General features: G+C 48.8%; 1 protein-coding gene and 1 long non-coding RNA gene across 3 annotated transcripts; one reads left to right on the top strand and one right to left on the bottom strand.

The window, feature by feature from the left end:
• LOC147572284 (uncharacterized) lies at positions 1-12,083 on the bottom strand. The gene is made up of 4 exons (XR_015246043.1): positions 11,591-12,083; positions 3,943-4,036; positions 3,778-3,835; positions 1-584 (listed from the first exon to the last, which is right to left on the bottom strand). It is a non-coding gene; the product is annotated as an uncharacterized LOC147572284 (long non-coding RNA).
• Positions 12,084-12,162: 79 nt separating this feature from the next.
• On the top strand, positions 12,163-23,712 carry DEDD (death effector domain containing). Of its 2 annotated transcripts, none has more exons than XM_086693881.1 (6): positions 12,163-12,300; positions 14,120-14,152; positions 20,476-20,864; positions 21,061-21,168; positions 21,576-21,722; positions 22,534-23,712. In XM_086693881.1, the coding sequence occupies exons 3-6, from the start codon at positions 20,540-20,542 to the stop codon at positions 22,908-22,910; spliced, it is 957 nt and encodes a 318-aa protein (XP_086550007.1). In that variant the 5' UTR covers positions 12,163-12,300; positions 14,120-14,152; positions 20,476-20,539; the 3' UTR covers positions 22,911-23,712. The 2 variants fall into 2 exon arrangements, with proteins under 2 accessions (XP_086550007.1, XP_086550008.1); XM_086693882.1 differs by lacking the exon at positions 12,163-12,300 and adding an exon at positions 12,358-12,459.
• Positions 23,713-23,813: the final 101 nt, after the last annotated feature.

The following is a 23,813-nucleotide window of genomic DNA, read 5'->3' as shown; positions in this document are numbered from 1 at the left end:
CTCTACTACTTTCTTTCCTAATGTGAAAATGGCTTTGTTTGTTGTAGCTTATTTAAACAATATAGAAAAGTGAAATTAATTCAAAATCCTACCCCAGGAGATTAAAAACTTCTATTATTCTGAGTATATGTCCTTCCCGACATTCTGCACGCACACTTTCTTTCTTCTACTTTCTTTGGGTTTAATTTACTTCTAGGTTTTTGAGATAACACGAGGCTCACCCATCGTCAGCTTTTCTTTTTTCCTAATGTATGCATTTAGTATACATTTCCTTGGTAAAGCATAGCTTCAGCCCCATCCTGTAAATTTTGTCATGTACTATTTTTATTATCATTCAGTCCAAATTATCCTCTAACTCCAATTATAATTGGGTGTTTTTTTCCAAGATTTTATTTTTGTTCATTTATTTATTTTTGAGACGGAGACAGACAGAGAGTGCAGGGGAGGGGCAGAGAGAGAGGGAGAGAGAATCCCAAGCAGGCTCCGTGCCGTCAGTGAAGAGCCGGATGGAGCTCAAAGCCAAGAACCGTGAGATCGACACCTGAGCTGAGATGAAAAGTCGGATGCGTAACCGAAGCTATTTCCTAATTTGTAAAACAGAATTTATAGTTACCTTGTTACTGATTTCTAGCTTACCTGCAATGACAACAAGAGACATGCTGTGTATACGTTCAATCCATTGAAATTTGTTCTACAGCACAATACCGTCGTTTTTTTATTTTTTAATTTTTTTTCTTTTTTAAAAAAAATTTTTTTTTTCAACGTTTATTTATTTTTGGGACAGAGAGAGACAGAGCATGAACGGGCGAGGGGCAGAGAGAGAGGGAGACACAGAATCGGAAACAGGCTCCAGGCTCCGAGCCATCAGCCCAGAGCCCGACGCGGGGCTCGAACTCACTGACCGCGAGATCGTGACCTGGCTGAAGTCGGACGCTTAACCGACTGCGCCACCCAGGCGCCCCTAAATTTTTTTTTTTCAACATTTATTTTGGGGACAGAGAGAGACAGAGCATGAACGGGGGAGGGGCAGAGTGAGAGGGAGACACAGAATCGGAAACAGGCTCCAGGCTCCGAGCCGTCAGCCCAGAGCCCGACGCGGGGCTCGAACTCACGGACCGCGAGATCGTGACCTGAGCTGAAGTCGGACGCTTAACCGACTGCACCACCCAGGCGCCCCTACCGTCGTTTTTTTTTAAATGTTCCAACTGCAGGGCACCTGGGTGGCTGTCAGTTGAGCGTCTGACTTCAGCTCACATCACGATCTCATGTGTGACTTCGGCTCAGGTCATGATCCCACAGCTGGTGAGTTCGAGCCCGGCATCGGGCTCACCGTTGTCAGCATGGAGCCTGCTTCTGCTCCTCTGTCCCCCGTTCTCTCTCTGCCCCTCCCCTGCTTATGCTCTCTCTCTCTCTCTCTCCCAAATAGACATTAAACATAATAGTAATAAAATGTCCCAAGTGTGCTTGAAAATAATTTGTAATTTGCAGCCGTTAGGTATAGTGGACTATACGTGCTTGCTGAATTCCATTTGATCCTCATATTATTTAAGTTTTTTTCTACCTTACTGATTTTTTTTTGGGGGGGTCTACTGATTCTGAAAGAGATACTCTCTATCAGTTTAGCTTTGCTGTTTACAGTGAGGTGAGTTCAGTCTCCTCTTATGACTATAAATTCGTCCATTTTTTCCTTATAGCTCTGTTGCTGTACGTAATTTGAGACTGTTATTAAATATATACAAATTTACAGCTTCCTGGTAAGTTGGAGTTATTGATATGAAGTGCCCTTCTTTATTTCTAGTAATGCTTTTTGCCTTGAAGTCTACTATATGTACTTCACATAATTTTCTTTTCGGCTTATGTTTGCGTGGTATGCCTTTTTCCGTTCTTTTACTTCAGCATTGTTGTGCCCTTAAGTGTAGATAGCTTCTAGTATTTTACATTAATTATGATTGGATATTCATCTATACGGGATTGATTTGGATGAAGGGTATGCGGTATGGACCCAACATTTTCCCCCTAGATGTTGATTCAGTTGCACCAACACCACTCATTAAATAACGCATATTCTTGGGGCGCCTGGATGTCTCAGTTGGTGAAGCATCCAACTCTTGATTTCGGCTCAGGTCATGATGTCCTGGTTCATGAGCTCGAGCCCCGCATCAGGCTCTGTGCTGACAGCTGCAGAGCCTGCTTGGGATTCTCTGTCTCCCTCTCTCTCTGCCCCTACCCCGCTCGCTCTCTGTCTCTGTCTCTCTCAAAATAAATAAACATTTTAAAAAGTAATTAATGAATTCAATAATGCAAACCTTTATCAATACAAAATTTCTACATGTATTTGGGTCTCTTTTCATTTCTATTCTGTTCCATAGAGTTGTTCACACACAGGACATCACCCACAGCTTTAATTATTGTCGCTTTATAATATTTTTTTCTTTTTTCTTTTTTAAAGATTTTAATTGTATTATTTTTTAATGTTTATTTATTTATTTCGAGAGAGTGTTAAAGGGAGAAGGGCAGAGAGAGAGAGAGGGAGACAGAGGATCCAAAGCAGGCTCTGAGCTGACAGCGGAGATCCTGATGTGAGGCTCGAACCCATGAACTGTGAGATCATGACCTGAGCTGAAGTCAGACACTTAACCCACTGAGCCCCCCCAGGGGCCCCTAGATTTTTATTTTAAAGTAATCCCTACGTCCAGTGTGGGGCTCACACTTACAACCCCGAGATCAAGAGTCACATGCTCTATGGACTGAGCTGGCCAGGAGCCCCTATAATACATTTTTCAATCTGGCTGGGCCAGCTTCTCTGTTACTTTTCCAGGATTTTCCTTTCAATCCTCTTTTATTTCTCCATGTAAACTTAAAATAAGCCTGTTTAATTTTAAAAACTCCTGCCAATATTTTTCTACAGATCATATTAAATTTATAGACAACTTTGGAAAAGTGACATCATTATACATTCTCTCTATCCAAGAACATGATGTTACTTTCCATTTGTTCAAGTTTTCTTTTATGTGGGTAGCATTTTAAAATTCATACAGATCTTGCACATTCTTGTTAAGGTTATTCCTAGGCATTTTATCTGTTTTGTTGCTATGGAGTCTTTTCTTTAATTACATCTTTAACTTAGTGTTTATATATATAAAGGATATTTATTTTTACATGTTGCTTTCCTCCCACTTTACTAAATTCTACTATTATTTGCTGTAATTTTAAAGTTGATTCTCTAGGGGCGCCTGGGTGGCGCAGTCGGTTAAGCGTCCGACTTCAGCCAGGTCACGATCTCGCGCTCCGTGAGTTCGAGCCCCGCGTCGGGCTCTGGGCTGATGGCTCAGAGCCTGGAGCCTGTTTCCGATTCTGTGTCTCCCTCTCTCTCTGCCCCTCCCCCGTTCATGCTCTGTCTCTCTCTGTCCCAAAAATAAAAAAAAAAAAAAAAAACGTTGAAAATAAAGTTGATTCTCATGAGTGATCTAGGTAAATAAGATATCTTCTGTAATAATGCTAATTATATTATTATTTTAACGGTATGGAAACGTATATAAATAGCTAAAGCTTGGAACGTGAAGAAATGATGCAAAATGAGGAGTGAGGAAAATTCTTTAGGTTAGTTATAAATTCATTAATGATCAACTAAAACAGTATTTTAGGATCCTTGGCATTTGAAACGACAGGATCCTTAGCATTTTAAATGAGTTCAGCCCCTGGACACATGGTATTCTAGAAATCAGAAGTATTATGTAAGTGAAATTTGGTCCCCTTTACATAATCTGAAGAACTCACAATACAGCAAATGTCCACATTTTCAAAGGGTGACATTCTAGATGGTGAATTCTGGAAACTGAAAAACAGATGATTGATTCTTAGTAAAATTCTAGAACGTGTATTAAAAAATGGCTTATCAAAACCACAATGAGATACCACCTCACACCTGTCGGAATGACTAACCTTAACAACTCTGGGAACAACAGATGTTGGCGAGGATGCAGAGAACGAGGAACACTTCTCTCTGCTGGTGGGGACGCAAACTGGTGCAGCCACTCTGGAAGACAGTGTGGAGGTTCCTCAAAAAATTAAAAATAGAACAACCGTACGACCCAGCGACTGCACTGCTAGGTATTTGTCCAAAGGCTACAAGAGTGCTGATTCAAAGGGGCACATGCATCCCAATGTTAAAGCTATCAGCATAGCGAACTATCAACAATAGCGAAAGGATGGAGAGACCCAAATGTCCATCAAGGATATGGACATGATGAATGGATAAAGAAGATGTGGGGTGTATATATATATATACCTACACGTATACATATCCTACACGTATACATATATATATATGTATACTTGTAGGTATATGTGTATATATATACATACATATATATATATATATATATATATATATATATATGTGTGTGTGTATACACACACACACACACACACACACACACACACACACACACTGGAATATTTCTCAGTGATTGAAAAGAATGAAATCTTGGCCTTTGCAACAATGTGGATGGAACTAGAGTGTATTGTGCTACGTGAAATAAGTCAGCCAGAGAAAGACAAATATTATATGATTTCACTCATATGTGGAATTTAAGAAATACAACAGATGATCATAGGGGAAGGGAAGCAAAAAGAAGATAAAAACAGAGAGGGAGGCAAACTGTGAGAGACTCTTAAGTACAGAGAACAAATTGAGGGTTGCTGGAGGGGGGATGGGCTAACTGGGCGAGGGACATTAAGAGGGACACTTGTTGGGATGAGCACTGGGGGTTATATGTAAGTGATGAATCACTAAATTCGATTCCTGAAATAATTATTACATTACATGTCAACTAAAAAAGAAAAACAAAGTGATTTATGCGCACTGAGAAAAGAAGGCTGTGGTCCCCAGATGCCTACAGCTGTTTACCGCAATCCACTACGCAATGTTAAGGCTTCCTTGCCTTTGGTCCTCTTGCCTAGGTATCCTCAGCCTAGGAGTATCCTATTCTCTGCAGGGTGGTTAGCTGCTTTGTGGCCTTTGGGGCTCAGTTTCCAAGTCACCTCTTCAAAGAGAGACTTTCCCTGGGGCACCTGGCGGGTTGAGTCAGTTAAGCGTCAGACTCTTGGTTTTGGCTCAGGTCCTAATCTCACGGTTTGTGGGTTTGAGCCCCTCATCGGGCTCTGTGCTGATGGTGTGGAGCCTGCTTGGGATTCTCTCCCTCTCCTTCTCTCTGCCCCTCCCTGCTCGTTCTCCCTCTCTCCCTCTCAAAATAAATCAACAAACATTTAAAGAGAGAGAGAGAGAGAGGGAGTGAGACCTTTCCTGATCATTTTTCTGTCACAGACTTCTGTTCTTTTCCTTCCTAGCACCTCTCTCAATTTAGAATATTTATTTTCTTTCCTTAGTGTCTGTATGCTCATGTAAACAGTGAGCTCCATGAAGACCTACCTGTGTCTTTTTTTAAGATTTTATTTTAGTATTTTTAGAAATGTTTTATTTATTTTGAGAGAGAGAGAACAGAGCACACACATACGGGAGGAGCAGAGAGGGAGAGAGGGAGAGAGGAACTCCTAAGCAGAGCCTGACGTGGGGTTTGATCTCATGAACTGTGAGATCATGACCCGAGCCGAAACCAAAGAGGTGAATACTTAACTGACTGAGCCACTCAGGCGCCCCTAAAGATTTTATTTTCAAATAGTCTCTACACCCAGTGTGGGGCTCAAACTCACAACCCTGAGATCAAGAGTCACTCCACCGAGCCAGCCCAGGCGCTCCAAGTTAAGTAAATTTAAATGACATTCTTTGCCCGTGTTACTTTGTTACAAACTAGGAGAATGTCATAGACGGTATATCCTTTTTTCTTTAATTTTTCAAGTTTATTTTGAGAGAGACAGAAACAGCATGAGTGGGGAGGGGCAGAGAGAGAGGGAGGGAGAGAATCCCAAGCAGGCTCTGCACTGTCAGCACAGAGTCTGATGCGGGGCTCGAACCCACAAAACTGTGAGATCATGACCTGAAACTGACAGTCGGGCAACACTCAACCGGCTGAGCCACCCAGGCACCCCGATGGTATATCTTGCTTTCAGAAAAACATAGGTTTCCTGACATGTTCCTTTAAACAGAGAATGGGCTAGAATATAGAAGCATTTTTATTTGACTGAACAACCAATCAACCAAAGAATTGGTTCTCTAATTAGCTAGCTGGGGAGGCTGGTTTAACAGGGCCGTTTTGGGTCATGGCCTATAGGATACCCAGTGGCTTAGAAAAAGTCATCCACATGGGGGCAGCAGAGAGCACTGGTAAAGAACCCCAGGGATTTCTGAAAGCTGCTGAAAATTCTAATCCATAAATACTGGGTAACATTGATAGCGCACTTACCATGGGCTAGGTCCTATGCTAACAGTTCATATATATTAACTTAATATAATCACTAATACAATGACCTATGGGACGGATGTTATATTTTCCCTTTTACAGAAGCTCAGAGGAGCGAAGGAACTTGCCCAAAGTCATTATCAGTGAGTCAGAGCAGGGGAACGAGCAAAGGGAACAGGTTAAGGAGATTTTTACACAGGTCACTAGGATTCATGACTGATTGTGGTCCCATTCAGAAGCCAGGAGATACTGGAGTTCTAGCTAAGGGCTTATAGTCAGGTTTGAAGTTCAAATGAAACTAGGAGCTAACAAGATGTCTGGCTGAAAAAGAATAACATGAACAGATTGCAGTTAACAGACCCAAGAACTAGAGAGAACTGTCAGGTCCACAAGTCGCTGAAGGGCCAACATTCAAGAGTAAAGCCCAGGCAGGGACACAGGAATCAGAGTGGTCCCGGAAGAGTCAAGAGGATTTTTTTTTTTTTAATGTTTATTCATTTTTGAGAGAGAGAGACAGAGACAGTGAGTGCATGCGCATTACGGGGCAGAGAGAGAGGGAGACACAGAATTGGAAGCAGGCTCCAGGCTCTGAGCTGTCAGCACAGAGCCCAGTGTGGGGCTCGATCCCATGAACCATGAGATCATGACCTAAGCTGAAGTCCGACGCTTAACTGAGTGAGCTGCCCAGGCGCCCCAGAGTTTTGTTTTGTTTTGAAGTGAGTTTATTTTGAGAGAGAGCACGGGCAGGGGAGGGATAGAGAGTGAGGGAGAGAGAGAATCCCAAGAAGGCTCCGCACTGTCAGCACAGGGCCCAAAGTGGGGCTCAGACTCAGGACTGCCCGAGTTCACGACCTGGCCTGAAACCAAGAGTCGGATGCTTAACTGACGGAGCCACCCAGGTGCCCCAATTTCCCCAAATTTCTAGTGGAAGCAAGGAGGGGGTAGAAAGGGATCATAAGGCAAGAGACGAAGTTGTTGCTTTCACTGTAGAGATGACGGAGAGGTTAAGCCAAGGGGGAAATGGTTTAGCTATGGCTAACACAAAACCTTAATGTGTTCGAAGCACTTTTTCAGGTGACAGGTGTGACAGTGCCCGTTTCCACACGGGTCTCTCTGCTTTAGCTCGTGTTTTTACAGTTCATCTCAGGAAATCTGCTCAGCTCTGATGTGGCCATTATGACCTCTTCAACACCTATTACATCTCAAGGCTTCATGTCGAGAGAGTGAACTTCCAAGGCTCCCCAAACAAAACATTCCTACAGATGCAGCCACCAATGGATTGACTAGCTTAGGGACAGCCGGCCAGGCCCTGGGATTGGTAAAGCTCAGTTGCTAAGTTGAAGGGGAGCCCCAGCCCTCCCTTTTGTTTTCCATTCTGAGCTTAGAGGCACTGTGGTTTCTCCCCCGTACACTTCAAGGGGCACACTGGACACCACACTATTGGAGAAGGCCGTCCTCGGCACGCCATTTCCTCTCTGATCCTCTCAATGCGGTTGCGCTAAGTTTGGAGACGACGGGTGGGCTCATGGAGAGGCATTACTGCCATGACGTCCACATCGCCAGCATGTCAAGCCACTTTCAGGATGTGGGTATGGAGAGAACGTGAGGTTAGTTTTAGTAGTAGACCTGTTTTTCTTTTGGGGGGACTTACGTATTTGGGGGCACCCCCCCCCGACATCACAGCTACCTACGTCCTGATGAGTCTCCTTCGAGGGAAAGCGAGGGAGCAATCTATGAAGAAAATGAGGTGAGAGAGGAGGCTGTTTACAAAGGAGGAGTTCCCATGGGTTCAAGGGGGGAAATGAGTGGGGTAGAAATTTTTGGCTTTTTCTAAGGGAGACCTCTTCCCTTCGACCTTCTTTTTTTGATAATGTTTATTTTATTTCTTTTTTTTTTTTTAATTTTTTTTTCTACGTTCATTTATTTTGGGGACAGAGAGAGACAGAGCATGAACGGGGGAGGGGCAGAGAGAGAGGGAGACACAGAATCGGAAACAGGCTCCAGGCTCCGAGCCATCAGCCCAGAGCCTGACGCGGGGCTCGAACTCACGGACTGCGGAGATCATGACCTGAGCCGAAGTCGGATGCTTAACCGACTGAGCCACCCAGGTGCCCCTCTTCTTCTTTTAATTTTATTGTATTTTCTATTTTATTTATTTAATTTTATTTTATTCATTTTTGAGACAGAGAGAGACAGAGCATGAGCAGGGGAGGGGCAGAGAGAGGGAGACACAGAATCCAAGGCAGGCTCCAGGCCTTGAGCTGTCAGCACAGAGCCCAATGCGGGGCTCGAACTCACATGACTGTGAGATCATGACCCGAGCTGAAGTCGGACGCCCAACTGGCTGAGCCACCCAGGCGCCCCACCCCATTCCTTTCAACCTTTTTTTTTTTTTTTAAACGTTTTATTTACTTTTGAGACAGGGAGAGACAGAGCATGAACAGGGGAGTGTCAGAGAGAGGGAGACACAGAATCTGAAACAGGCTCCAGGCTCCGAGCCGTCAGCCCAGAGCCCGATGCGGGGCTCGAACTCACGGACCGCGAGATCATGACCTGAGCTGAAGTCGTCGGCTGAACCGACTGAGCCATCCAGGCGCCCCCCCTTTCAACCTTCTAAAGTAGAGGCTGTTCATCTTCAGAGGACTGTGCTTTCCTCATCTCGCTAAAACCCGTTCCCCCTTGAAGCTTCAGCCCTCCTGCTTTTTGAGGACCCCCAGCACCTATTTCAGTAACCTCTGTCTGCCAACTCCCCTATCGTTCTGGGTGGTTTTAGGAAAATCCACGTGACCTCTAGTTAGTTCTTTTTCTTTTAATGAGTCGCCCCCGCCGCCCCCCCCCCCCCCCCCCGTTACTTCTTGACTTGCTCAACTCCAGTCTATACCCCTACTTTCCTTATCTTCACCATTTCGGCAACACAGGGTTTTCTTTCTTTCTTCCTTTTTTTAAAGAGAGAATCCGCTTCCAATTTTTAAAAAAAAAAATTTTTTTTTTACAACGTTTTTTATTTATTTTGGGGACAGAGAGAGACAGAGCATGAACGGGCGAGGGGCAGAGAGAGAGGGAGACACAGAATCGGAAACAGGCTCCAGGCTCTGAGCCATCAGCCCAGAGCCCGACGCGGGGCTCGAACTCACGGACCGCGAGATCGTGACCTGGCTGAAGTCGGACGCTTAACCGACTGCGCCACCCAGGCGCCCCTGTTAGGTGCCTTTCTGAGGACATCTGACACTTTTAACAACTGTGATCCTCTTGAAACACTCACTCTCTCCCCTCCGACTCTACAACAGTTATCACCCCATTTCTACTCTTTCTCATTGGCTGTTCCTCTTCAAAGATTCTCCGAGGGCTCTTTTTCTACTTGGACTTTACAAAAAAATTCTTTTTTAATGTTTTTTTTTTGAGAGAGAGCAAGCAGAGAAGGGAGACAGAGAGAGAGACAGACAGAGAGAGAGAGAGAGAATCGGAAGCAGGCTCCAGGCTCTGAGCCGGCAGCACAGAGCCCGATGTGGGGCTCGAACCCACGAACCGTGAGATCATGACCTGAGCTGGAGTCAGACGCTCAACCAGCTGAGCCCCCCAGGCGCCCCTCTACCTGTACCTTAAATGTTGGAATTCTCCCCAAAGCACTCTCCTTAGCCCTCTGCTGTTCTCTGGAGTTGACCCAAATCTATAGCTTCGACTGCCACTGAAATGTTCGTAATTCCGAATTTCTGAGCTATATATCACTAAAGTTTAAAAAAAAAAAAAAAGTAGTTTTCTGTAAAGACCACATATGTACATAGGAAAACAAATTCAAGGGGCGCCTGGGTGGCGCAGTCGGTTAAGCGTCCGACTTCAGCCAGGTCATGATCTCGCGGTCCGTGAGTTCGAGCCCCGCGTCGGGCTCTGGGCTGATGGCTCGGAGCCTGGAGCCTGTTTCCGATTCTGTGTCTCCCTCTCTCTCTGCCCCTCCCCCGTTCATGCTCTGTCTCTCTCTGTCCCAAAAATAAATAAAAAACGTTGAATAAAATTTTTTTTAAAAAAAGGAAAACAAATTCAAACAGTAAAGACGGATCTAAAATAAAAAGCATAAATTCCACCCTGCTCAGGCCCACACTCTTCATGGTCAATTTTTTAATGCCTGTGTAAATGTGCTGTGTGGATTCTTCTGGCATTGCTTTTTTTTTTCCCCAGGTAGTAATTTCCATTTAATTTACTTCTACTATTAGATCTGTATATTCAATCGCCATTGGTAGTTCTGGCCATCCCATAGGCAGCGAAAACTCCTTCCCTTTCTTTGGAATTCAGCCTTGGGCTACACTCGACTGCCAGCCCCCCCTTTTTTTTTTACAGATGACACCGTGAGAAAACGGTCTACACTGTCCCTTTCCAGTCGCTCAATTCAACTTACTCTGGTTCCTATCCCACCGCATCTCTGGAACAAGGTGCTTCAAAATTACTAAAGGCAATTTTGCAATACCCACTGGTCACATTTTAGTCCACGTTTACCTAATCGCTTACGTTTATCACTTTGACCAGGTTCCCTGATACTTCTCTCCTGGATTCCTTCTTCCCCTCGTCTGCCCCTTCTCAACGCCCCCCTTTCCTGTTCTCTTCCCTCATCTCATTTTTCAGACGCAGACATCCCTCTCCAGGACGTCTTATCCACTTCCCCGGCTTCAACAACTATCGACCTTCACACGCTCGCTCGCGCGCACGCACACCTCACACTTTTCCGTCGGGCTTCCAATCCACGTTACCGAATATTCAATTGTCTGATAGGCATCCCACAGGCACCGAAAACTCATTCTCTCCCCCAAAACAAAACAGAAAATGGCATCACTTTCCCCCAGTTGTCCAAGTCAGAGCACTGGGAAATAACCTCGGCCTCATCCCCATCCCCGATCTAGTTCTCTCCGCCTGCAGTCGCCCTTCTCTAGGGCGGACCACCCCCGTCTCCTGCCTGGGTAAAAAACTTCCCAACTGGTCTCCTTGCCTCTAACTTCGTTCCCTCCTATCCATTCTCCCTACTGCAACCAGCGATCTTTAAAAAATGCAAACACAATTGTTCCCTTCTCGGCCAAGGCTCTTCGAATAAAATCACGGCCCTTCGGATAAAATCAACTAATTTACAAGGCCTTGCGCAATCGGCCCCTCCCATTCTCAGAGGCCTCCTCTGTTACCTCTCCTTTAACCCACAGGCTGCTGACAGCTCCAGAACGTAACCGGCCCCCCCCAGCCCCAATTCCCACCAGTCCAAGGTTCGGCTCTGGCGACACTTCCTTCAGGAAGCGGGCGCTTAAAAGGCAAATGCTCAAAGAATGAAATCCGAGGGGGCATCCGAGCAGCGCTCTCGGCTCCGGACTAAGGTTTACGGAAAGTCCGGATTTACCGGAAGTTCAGGGCAAAGGTCAAATCCCGATCGTGAACCTTTCCCGAAGTTCGCGGGGCAGTCCGACCCTTGCTAGATTCCGCCCTTATGAGTCATGGCTGCTAGTCCCAGTCTTTCGATGGGTCTTGAAGTCGACACCGGCCGGCTCCGGCGCCGCCAACGTCCTCACACTCGAGAACGCAACCCGCACTCCCTCCTCGTGACGGCCCTGAAGCCGCCGTCGGGAAGAACTTGCGTTGCCCGCTTGCCCCAAAGCAAGATGGCTGCCAGTCTCTAGTCTCTCGACCCAAAGTGAAGCTATCCACGCCCCGGTTAATGCCGCTGCCAGGCTGCCCACACCTAGCATGGCCACCCCGGCTCATGCCTCACTATGGTCTCGAAGCCGCCGCTAACCGGCCAGGTTCCGGGAGGCGCTGCTCCGGACGCGGCCGCCCCCCCCCCCCCCGCCTCCCCCGCGCCCGCGGCGGCGGCGGCGGCGGCGGCGGCCGGAGCCCGGATGCGGCGGCGTGCGACGGCGCGGGAGGGCGGCGCGGATGGATCCAACATGGCGGCGCCGAGCCTGAGCCGAGAGTGAGGCGGCGGGGCGGCGGGGTGGGGAGGGGGAGGCGAGCGGGACGGGGCGGGGCCGGGCGGGGCCGCGGAGGGCTAGGGGAAGGAAAGTGGAGGGGGAGGCGGAGGCGACGTCCAGCCCGAGAACCTCGAGAGAGGGAGGTGACGGGACGCTGCGAGGTGGGGGAGGGGAGCGGCCGAGGGGGCGTGCGGGGGAGGTGGCAACTGTGGGAGAGAGCAGGGGCGAGGCGGGGGATTGGGCGCGGGGAGGGGCGTAAACAAGGGCCGGGCCGGGCCCGGCCGGGGGTGCTGGCGCGGCCGAGGTGGGAGTGAGGCTGCGATCCCGCCGGATTGAGGGCGGTGGGCGCGGGAGGGAGCGGCCGAGGGTGCGGAGGGGAAGAGGCTGGTGGCATGTGGTGGGAGGGACTGGACTCTGGAGAGCGGTCTTGGGAGGGGGTGGGAGAGGGTGAGGAGGGGACTTCAGACGTGTGGGGGGGCGGTTTTGAAAGTGTGAAATTGGAGGTGGGAGGGGGAAGGGCCTAGGGGAGCATTTGGGTGGAAAAGGAGAGCACGGAGATTGGGGGGAATGGAGAGCGTGGCGGTGTGACGAGGTAATGGGGAAAGTGAGAGACTAAGAGGAAAGTTTGGGAGGAAGGGGAATGGGCTGGGAGATAGGACAGTGGAGCTGCCCGGGGGATAGAGGTTGGGGGTTTCCCTTTCCCCGTGGAAAGGAAGGGAGAGCAGAGTTAAGCAGCCTCAGTTGCAACCAATTCCAATTGTCAGGCCTTTAGCTTTTAATAGGGTGGGAAGGGCAGAAGGGAATGGTTTGGAGAAATGGGGAATTGGGAGAATTAGGGAATTTGGAGAACGGATGAGGGTTCAAGTGGATTTGCTTTCCAGAGGCTCCCTGACTTACTGCTCCCTTGTTTTTCCTGGTTAGGGAAAGAAGGGAGAACGGGGAAGCCGGTGTCACCGCCACCGAAGTGTAGAAAGAGTAAAGGACTTTTCTAGTTTCTAGCAATTAGCAGTGTAAGAATGGGGAAACAGCCATGCTGGTTTGGAGCCCTACATGCCAGGGTGGAGGCTCTGGAAGTCTGAGAAAGGGAACAGAAAACAGGATGGCATCTGGGCAGCCTGGATAATTAAATGATTGCTTTAGTTTCCAGACTTTTTTTTCTTTCTTTTTTTTTTTTTTTTTTCTGTTTAAGTGCTAAGAGGGAGGGGTCAGCGTTCACATATAGGAAAGGTTCCCTGGTGAAATGTAGATGTATCAGGAAGCCGGGCCTCAGTGGATATTTTGTTTTCACTGTGTGTAAAGGGAAAGGGTGAAGACAGAATTTGGAGGCTAGCTCTGGTCTGATAAGTGAAGGGATAGAAAGTGCCTTCTTTGGCTGTAATCATTTCCCTGTCTCCAGTTCTCCCTAAAGTTGAAAGTCAGTGTTAAAATGTAACAAAAATGTAACGAAATACGTGGGTCTCATAAGGCATTGAGGAGTCCGGTGAGAAGGTATCAGAGGATGATTGGTTTTCCTGCAAGTTGTTGAATTTGGGACCTTTCTTGCCATGAGCCACCCAGGCTGGAAATTCTGGGAGTTGGTATTGTTTCGTGAATTGGCCAGTAGAGCGTTAGGGAGGCCTGGGGACTTGGTTGGGAGTGAGTTCTCCCCTTTAGCTCACAGTGGATCATTTTAATCGAAATGGCTTTAGGTGTGTCTGTGTATTTTTGGAACTGGGACTGACTAATTCTTTGGGCCTTTGATGTTTCAAAATCAGGCTTGAAAATTGACTCTTTCCCCCTCATTTGTTTTTGTTTTGCTGCTGGCTTCCAACCTTGTGCTAGGAAGAGACCTGGGAAATTAAGTTTCTTGCAAAGGTAAGTCTGGAACTTTTTATGTTTTGTTTTGTTTTGTTTTTTGTTTTTTTTTTTTTTTGAACAATGGAAGGGGATGGGAATGGCAAGAGAAATGCATTGGGGTTGAGCCCAGTAAGGGGTTCCAGGCCAGGGAACGTGTGTTTTCACCTACCCAGCTGAGTGCATAAGACCTGTTGCAGTCACTGTGTCTCTGGGTAACTGGAAATTGGTAAGAGGAAAAGGAGAGCAGAAATCAGGTGTTTGGGGGCAAGCCCCCAGCTTTGGTTTGTCATTATCTACTCTTCTTGGTGAGCTCTGAGAAACACATTTTTTTTTAACATACGGAACTAGTACTCTAGTACAGTGTCTCTGAATGTTACTCTTGGAGGGCTGCTGAGGCACCTCACCTTTAGAGTCTTTTCGTTGTTCAGGGTTCCTGGAATCTTCCTTTTGAAAACATACTGTGTAATTCTGACTTCCAGATATTTGGTTACATTTTCCCTATCCCACCAGCAGGAAAGCTCTTTCTGCACTCTTCAGGCTTCTCCATGCTGTTTTCATTCCAACTTTCAAGACCTCACTCTTTTAGTTCTTCCACATGACTTTCGTCCCTCAGGGCTTCGGCGAGAGTCAAATACCTCTAGCTCTACGAAAATACAGATGTCATCCTTGTTGCGATGATACCAGAGTTGCGTCTTCCTTTCAAGAGATCATTCTTTTTTGTTTCCTCCACGTGACTGTCCTCTAAGGGCTTCTGAGAGAGCCAAGTACCTCAAAAAATACGGATGTCATTCCTGGTTGGGATGAGACTAGAGTTTGCCTGGAAGTAGAAACCAGACAGACAATTCTGTAGGTATATAGGCACGGTCTGTTGGCCCTGGGCTGGCTTGGGCCTCCCTAAAGAAAACGAACTAGCAAAAAACTACAGCTCCAGGAAATGCGGCAGTTCCTCGGAATAAAGAATTATTCTTGGGGAACTGTAGCGGGGGGACCCCTGTTAGGTTCTCAAGTGGACTCGAAGCAGCCCGCGGGATCAGGACTCTCGTTGAGCGGAGTGTTTGGTCTGTTTCTTGTTATCTGGCAATATTTCAGATACCGGGACTCAGAAGGTCTCTTAATTCTGTTGTTTAGAGGGGGTATGTTCTCCTCACGACTCTGATATCTCTAGGATCTCTGTATAATTTAAGCTGTGTTCCCAAGCTTCACTGCCACAGAAAGCCGAGTATATTTTGGTTTAAGAGGAAGTTGGGCATGTTCTTTCAGCACTGAAGTTAGATCGATTCTTGGAACCCCGTCTGGATTGCTAACCGAGTGAACTCACCATCCCAGATGATAATTAAGTGGGGTGGGGGGGGCTGCGTATTAGCTTGCCCGTCAGCCTCCTGACAGTTCTCTCAAGGACACGGCCTTGGGAAACTCTAGCCTCTTCTACGTTTTGCTTCATAGAATAAGCAGGAGGTCTGATCAGCAGTCAAATAAGGAAGGGTCTGCAACTCTAGGTTCAGGACTTGAAAGGTGGCTGTGAGGCCTGAGGGCAGGATCCTTTTTGTTTGTCTTGCAGAGGATGGCATTTCTCTTATCTTCATAGAGATCCAGATTGAACTGGGTCACGTTCGACCTCCTGGGATGGGGCCGAAGAGAGTGTAGGCCCACCGCTTGCTGCTCACCTGAATGGCAGCCGCAGGTGTTAGAGAAGCCAGGGTTGGAGTGGGTGGGACTCCTTCGGGTTCGTTGGACTTACGAGTTTATAGTCTGTGTCTGACCGGCTTTGCTTTTCTTCTGAAATACTGTTCGATGGGTTTGGGTCAGAGGGACCCAATGGCTTCCATCTCTAGATCTAGGGGGGAAGGTGACATACTGTCTCTCTTCTTTGGCCCTTTTGTGTCATGGTCCATCGAGAACAGGGTTTCTCATCCTCAGCATTATTGACATTTGGGGTTGGATAATTCTTTGTTGTGGGGGCTCTTCGGGGCATTCTAAGATGTTTAGGGACATCCGTGGCCTCTACTCACTGCATGCCACTGGCACAGTCCTTTACCCTTTCCAGTCATAACAGTCTGAAATGTCTCCAGACATCGCCAGATGTCCGGGGGGGGGGGGGGGGGCAGCGTCCTCCGTGGTTGAGAACCACTGACCTAGAAGCGCTGATAATTCCTGGCACTTTGAATGATCCAGCCTGGGGTCTAGGACTTAAGGTGGCTGTTTCTTCCCTCCTATCTAGGGAGTTAACCCTTAGAGGACTGAGGTCTATTACAGAATTGCATCCATTGATATATAATAATTAGGACCATAATGCTTTCCTGCATTTTGCCTCATTTTCCAGGGGCGAGGTATGTAGGGACCATATTTCTTCATTTCCGGGGACTTAAAGTCAGAACACTTTGAATTAGGGAGCTCTCTAGCAACCTGCTCTTAGGATTGGTTGAATGTGAAAGCTGCCCATCTGCTTTTTCTGAGATCCTCATAATCAGCAGCTGGCCAAGAGGAACAGGTGGGACAGGGAACAGGGAGACGCCTAAGGAGGCTCAGTTTTCTCACGTTGCCTGCTATGAGCAAGGAGTTACTTTCCTTCAGCACCCCCCCACCCCGCCCCCATTTGTACCCAGTAAGTACAACAGGTGAGAGGAAGATACAGAGAAAACTACCCTGTAGTTGGGTAGCTGTTTTCCCAGCTGTTCCCATGCTCAGCAGGCGAGTGGGGGGTGGGGGGCATCTGGGCTCTCCTAAGTAGCTGTGAGCCATATTTCTTGTCCGTATATCAAACCGATGTTTGGGGGCTAAGTGAGTGTGGGATGGAGCTCCCCTTTTCTTATGGGTATGAGTCTCTGCTTCCCTTTTAGGTTCTTGAGGAAGGGAGGATTGGGTTCACTTGCTCTGCAGTTTTCTAAGACCCCATCAACTTGGCTCTTTGGAAGTGGCTTGTTTTATTCTCTCTCTCTTTTAAACTTTATTTTGCGAGAGAGAGCGTGCACACACACACTCTGAGCAGGGGAGAGGCAGAGAGAATCCCAAGCAGGTTCCATCCTGTCAGCGCAGAGCCTGACCCGGGGCTTGATCAAACCGTGGGATCATGACCTGACCTGAAATCCAGAGTCGGACGGCCACTTAACCGACTGAGCCACCCTGGCGCGCCTTATTCTCTTTTGTAACTTAGCCTCAGTGTCTCGGTGTATAAAACAGGACCACCAGTCTTCTTGTTTAGTAGGGTGCCGTGGTATGGGTGGTTCCACACAGTGTAGGGGAGGCTGCGGCTAGCTAGAGTGTATGCGTGGTAACCAGGCTGTGTGTATCTGTTTTTGTTTTTGTTTTAATTTTTAAATTTATTTCTGAGAGAGAGAGACACAGACTGCAAGTGGGGGAGAGGCAGAGAGAGGAGACACAGAATCCGAAGCAGGCTCCAGGCTCCGAGCTGTCAGCACAGAGCCCGACGTGGGGCTCGACCTCACGAACTGCGAGCTCTTGACCTGAACCGAAGTCAGACGCTCAACCGACTGAGCCACCCAGGCGCCCCTGTGTGGGTTTGTTTCTTAATTGATGCTGCTTTTGATGATCTCTTGGAGGCTAAGCTCGGTTCGGTAGGTTGTGAGTACTGTGTACCAACCTCTATGCATTGCTAGGCACTGAGAATATAAAGGTGAATGTGACTTAGTCCATGTCCGCAAGTTGCTTAAGATGGGCTGGGGTGATAAATACACAAATGGGGCTTAAAAGAAATACGCATGATGTTCCATAGGAGCACAGAAGAGGATTACGTATCCCAGCATGGAGGTGTGGAGAATGAATTTGAAGATGGTATCTGAGCTGACTCGTAAAGGACGGGTAGGAGTTAGCCATGTGAAAAAGAGGAGTGGTATAGGGGGGTAGGGTACAGAGGAGGGAGAGGGGCACTCAGGCAATGGCAGTAGCCTGAAGAAAGGGACAGAGAAATGAACTGCCTGCTGTATGTGAGTTATAAACAAACTGATAACGGTAGAGAATCAAAAGTGGGTTATGAGGTTGAAAAGGTAGGCAGGGCCTGATCTCAGAAGGCTTGGTGTGTGGTGTGAGGAGTCTGGAGTGTTCTAGGTAAGGAGGGGGCTGTAGACAGGTCTTAAGCAGAAAAGCGATGTAGTCAGCTGTGCATTTTATTTTTAAAAATGTGGGTTTTTTTAATGTTTTTATTTATTTTTGAGACAGAGCATGAGCAGAGGAGAGGCAGAGAGAGAGGGAGACACAATCTGAAGCAGGCTCCAGGCTCTGAGCTGTCAGCACAGAGCCTGATGCCGGGCTCGAACTCACGGACTGTGAGATCATGACCTGAGCTGAAGTTGGATGCTTAACCGACTGAGCCACCCAGGCGCCCCCCAAAAAATGTTTTTTTCAATGTTTATGTTAGAGAGAGAGAGACAGAGCATGAGTGGGAGAGAGGCAGAGAGAAACAGAGACACAGAATCCAAAGCAGGTTCCAGGCTCTGAGCTGTCCGCATGAGCCTACACAGGGTTCAAACTCACAGACTGCAAGATCATGACCTGAGCTGAAGTCGGACGCTTAACCAACTGAGCCACCCAGGAGCTCCTCAGTTGTGCATTTTAGATAGCGAATTCAGCAGGATATGAGGGATGGACTTAGGTGGGTTAAGATTGGTGGGCAGGGGAGCCCTCGAGAGGCTGTTGCCATAGTCCAAGTGAGGGATCATCAGGACCTGAAGCAGGGCAGTGGCGGTGGAGGTGACTGGAGACATATTTAGAAGTGGCTTCAATAGGAATATATAATGGATCAGGTGATTGGAGCTGTGGTTCGGTGGAACAGTATTGGGCAGCACGTGTGTGTGACAAGTGTGGATGTGGAAGCCTGTGGACTTCAGGCTTGGTCACAGGTCATTGACATTACCCAGCTTGATGCTGAAACTTGGTGAACCAAACACTGAATTATGGGGGCGCCTGGGGTGCCCAGTCGGGTGAGCGTCTGACTCAATTTTGGCTCAGGTCACGATCACGACTGTGAGATTAAACCCCGCGTCAGGCTCTTTGCTGAGCGTGGAGCCTGCTTGGGATTCTCTGTCTCCCTCTCTGCCCCTCTCCTCCTCCTCTCTCTCTCGTGCTCTCTCTCTCTCTTCCAAAATAAATAAATATTTAAAAAAACCCCACAAATGCCAAATTATAGAACGAGTGTCGGCTGCTGTGGGTCATTGCGAGGGGGTGGGGAAATGACAACCACGAGGAAGAAGTAGAAGGGGAATGTATCCAAATGGTGCGTGAACATCACTGGTGAGTTCACCTGGCACAGGAGGGTCACGAGCGTGCCCAACGTAGTAATGTTCGTTGATGTAAATCCATGAGTTTGGGTGAATATTATTGGTTAGCCTCCTGTGCAGTTAGGCTTTTGAACTTGGTTGGATTGCAGGAAGTATGAGGATAAGGTTGGGGGAGGGGGTGGCTCTGGGCTGCGGAGGTCAGGGGTGCTTATCTCTTTGCAATCTCTTTCACAATCATCGCCCCAGCAGTTTCGCATGTATTTTCTAATTGGATTCTTAACAAGTCTGAGGAGTAGCTTCTTTCCTTCATGTTTTGTACATGGGGGACAGTGCGACTTTGAAGTGAGGTGACTTGCCTGAAGTCACACAGCTACACAGCTAGCTTGTTAATGATACAGGCAGAATGAAAACTAGGTCTTATCGAAAGATTTTCAGTTTCCCTACTGTCCGTCTGTAGGTTTGTCTCCCGCAGCTTCCATATTGGTTAAGGGCGAATTCTTGGGGCGCCTGGGTGGCTCAGTGGGTTAAGCATCTGACTTCAGCTCTGGTCACGATCTCACAGTTTGTGAGTTTGAGCCCCGCGTCGGGCTCTGTGCTGACAGCTCAGAGCCTGGAGCCTGTGTCTGATTCTGCGTCTCCCTCTCTCTCTGACCCTCCTTGGCTCACACTCTGTCTCTCTCTCTCAAAAATAAATAAACATTAAAAAAAGAAAGTGAATTCTTTACTTTTCTCGGGATTGCCTACCTTTAAGAGGTGAGATGGTTGGGGGTAGGAGGGAGAGCACAAAGGGACCAAAAGCAGTATTTGGGGGGCAGGGGAAGAATCGGGGTAACCTCTAACAGCAATTCCTGCTGAGTCTGCAGCCTGAAGTTGCATATAACACTCTCAGGGAACGCGACCCTGTTTCTCCAGTAGGGTCTGGACTTAAGGTAACAGCTGTTGGATGTGGAGAGCTCTGGGCTTTATTTTGCAATAATCACTTTTTAAAACGTGATAAACCCTCAGTGTTGCCGTGCGCCAGGCACGGCGTTAGGCACTGGGGGTTCGGGAGCGAACGAGACCAGTTCTTCCACCGGGTGGCTCACAGGCTCTGTTTCCTCGTCCCTGCAGTGTAGCGGGGCCCGCGGCCGCCGAGCGGGGACTCTGGACCGCGCCGCGCACCTGAGCCCCCGGCATGGCGGGCCTGAAGCGGCGGGCCGGCCAGGTGTGGCCCGAAGAACGCGGCGAGCAGGAGCACGGGCTCTATAGCCTGCACCGCATGTTTGACATCGTGGGCGCCCACCTGACACACAGGGACGTGCGCGTCCTTTCCTTCCTCTTTGTCGATGTCATCGATGACCACGAGCGTGGCCTCATCCGAAACGGACGTGACTTCTTGCTGGCGTTGGAGCGCCAGGGCCGCTGTGATGAGAGTAACTTCCGCCAGGTGCTGCAGCTGCTGCGTATCATCACTCGCCACGACCTGCTGCCCTACGTCACCCTCAAGAGGAGACGGGCCGGTGAGGGTGCACGAGGGGCCGGACCGCAGGGCCCGGGGACCAGTCGTGGGAGGCCTGGAGCCGGCAGCACAGGAGCCCGGGTGGGAGGAGACGATGACCCTGGGGGCTACCTAGGAGGAGTTAGGAGGCCCGTGGGAGGGTTGGACCGGGGGCGGGGGGTGCATCTTTTCCTGAAGGACCCCCTCCCCTCCTATAGTGTGCCCCGATCTTGTAGACAAGTATCTGGAGGAGACGTCAATTCGCTACGTGACCCCCAGAGCCCTCAGCGATCCAGAACCGAGGCCTCCCCAATCCCCTAAAACAGGTAAGAAGATAGGAACTCCTCTGAATTTTCCTGGCTGGCTCGGTCAGCGGAGCATGCACTCTTGACCTTGGGGTTGTGAGGTCAAGTCCCATTTTGGGAATAGCGCTCACTTGAAAAAAAAAAAAGAAGACCCTAAACTCGTCATTTTTCCAGCCTCGCCAGCCTGCGTGAAAGGGCACTGGGTCTCTCTCACCCCCGCTCCCCCCAGCATCTAGCCCTATAAAAATTAGGTGAGGTGTTAATGCTGCACCTGCGTCCTGTGATTGTCCCCACATCGTGTGTCCTCTTTTCAGGTCCTGTAGGCTTTTAGTGCTAAGTCTTAAGTGATTCCTTCCTCATTCCAAGAGATCGGTTTGTATTTCTACTTTTCCCCTACTATGTTTTTTCCCCTTTTCCCCTCTGGCCAGTGCCTCCCCACTATCCTGTGGTGTGCTGCCCCACTTCGGGCCCTCAGATGTGTAGCAAGCGGCCAGCTCGAGGGAGAGCCACACTCGGGAGCCAGCGAAAACGCCGGAAGTCAGTAACACCAGATCCCAAGGAAAAGCAGACATGTGGTGAGGAAGTTTAAGGGTTCTGGAGGTGGAGCAGATGGGAGGGGGAAATACAGAGAAGTGCTGAGACCCCGGGCAGTTTATGCTGTTTAGTGCGAGGCTCGCATCGAATGGGTGATTGATTTAGTGGGATTGAACGGCCTCATCTGTGGGGAGAGAATTCCTCTGTCTTTGTGGCAGAGTCCAATTCACGTCTTTCTAGTTAATACGAGATCAAAGGGATGCTGTTACAACATCCTTATTGTAGGATGGACCAAGTTTTGATCGAATACTAAAATGAACTCGTGTGCCTGGGGGCGCCTGGGTGGCTTAGTCGGTTAAGCCTTGGACTTCGGCTCAGGTCATGATCTCAAGGTTCATGGGTTTGAGCCCCGGCGTCGGGCTCTGTGCTGACAGCTTAGAGCCTGGAGCCTGCTGTGTGTGTGTGTGTGTGTGTCTCTCTCTCTCTCTCTGCCCCTCCCCCACTCATGCTCTTTGTCTGTCAAGAATAAATAAAGCATTTAAAAAATATATCAAAAACAAAATGAAAACAATTAAATGAACTTGTGCCTGTTAGGAACATACTGCCTAGAAGCAGGGTGCTCCTTGTGAGGGATGGCAGTGGTCTGGCCTGGGCCTGGCCCGTTTAAAGGAAACTCGTGTGTTCAGGCGAGGATCTCAGAGGTGCTTGGAAAAGAACTGGTCCCGGGGGAGAGGTAGCAAAGCTGTCAGGTGACGCTCCCAGCTCTGCTCCTCCGCTGGTCTTCCAGCCTCCCGCGCCCGCTTGTCCGCGCCCCCTCCGCAACCGCTTGTGCGTGTCTTCTCTTCCCCACAGACATCAGACTGCGGGTTCGGGCCGAATACTGCCAGCACGAGACCGCTCTGCAAGGCAACGTGTTCTCGAACAAGCAGGACCCACTGGAGCGGCAGTTTGAGCGCTTCAACCAGGCCAACACCATCCTCAAGTCCCGGGACCTGGGCTCCATCATCTGTGACATCAAGTTCTCCGAGCTCACCTACCTCGACGCCTTCTGGCGCGACTACATCAACGGCTCGCTACTAGAGGCGCTCAAAGGTGTCTTTATCACAGACTCCCTCAAGCAGGCTGTGGGCCACGAAGCCATCAAGCTGCTGGTGAATGTGGACGAGGAGGACTACGAGCTGGGCCGGCAGAAACTCCTGAGGAACTTGATGCTGCAGGCACTGCCCTGACCTTTCCCCTCTCACCTCTCGGGGGACTGCTCCCCCCGCCCACCTCTGGAGCTCACATACTGTTCTGGGGTTTGTTCTCTACCCTTCCGACCAATCACACCCCTGCCTTTTTTTTTTTTTTTTTTTAAAGGAAAAGACAAAGGAAAATGGAAGCGGTGTTCCCCACCCCTCCCTGCACCCACGTGCCTGGGCTTCCCCTGTTTCCCTTTGCCACGTCCCCTCCTCCTGATGTGCGCCTACAGCCACCTTGCCACTGAGCCGTAAGACAAACGTAGAGGGAGAAGCAAAGTCTATAGAACATAGTCTTTGTAGGGGATCGAAGTGAACACTGCTTCCGGGTGCATTGCGGGGTCGTCAGTACTTCTGGCTTTCTGAGGGCTCTTACATTTTGTCTGCAAAAACCAAAGGGCTGAGTGAGGGAGCTGTGTGGAAGGTGGGACTCTGAAGCGTATTTTGGAAACTAATCACCACCCTCTCCCAAATTATAGAATTTTTAAAAAACAAAGAAGCTGTGGCCCTTTCCACTCTCTGCCGGCCTCTGGTGCTGCTCCTCTCTGCCTCGTTTTCCTCCATTCCATGGCTTGAAACCTCTGCCTGGTGTGGCGCCTTCCTTTTCCCCCTTTGGTCAAACCCTCCGAAAGGGAGTCTGAGGTAAGAGGACTAGGCCAGCCTAGTTCCCTGCTCCCGCACAGGGCGGATGGCAAAGGGGTTGCTGATAAAAATACACTCCCCCTGGAAAGGGGAAGGGGGAGTGTGAGACTTCCCTTCCATGTTCAAGTGAAAATAAATCATGTACCCTGCAGCCCTTTCCCCTTTGCTTTCTTCTGGCTTGGGCGAAGGGCAGTCTAGGTGAAAGCGAAGTCATTCAGTACCCACCCCTCTCTCCTTTTTCCTCCCCCACTC

This window comes from Puma concolor, chromosome E4 (assembly GCF_028749965.1).
Source record: "Puma concolor isolate L17-30 chromosome E4, mPumCon1.1.hap2, whole genome shotgun sequence".
NCBI classification, from domain to species: Eukaryota; Metazoa; Chordata; class Mammalia; order Carnivora; family Felidae; genus Puma; species Puma concolor.
Note: the sequence above shows the minus strand (reverse complement) of the source record. Positions and strands in the feature narration are given on the sequence as shown.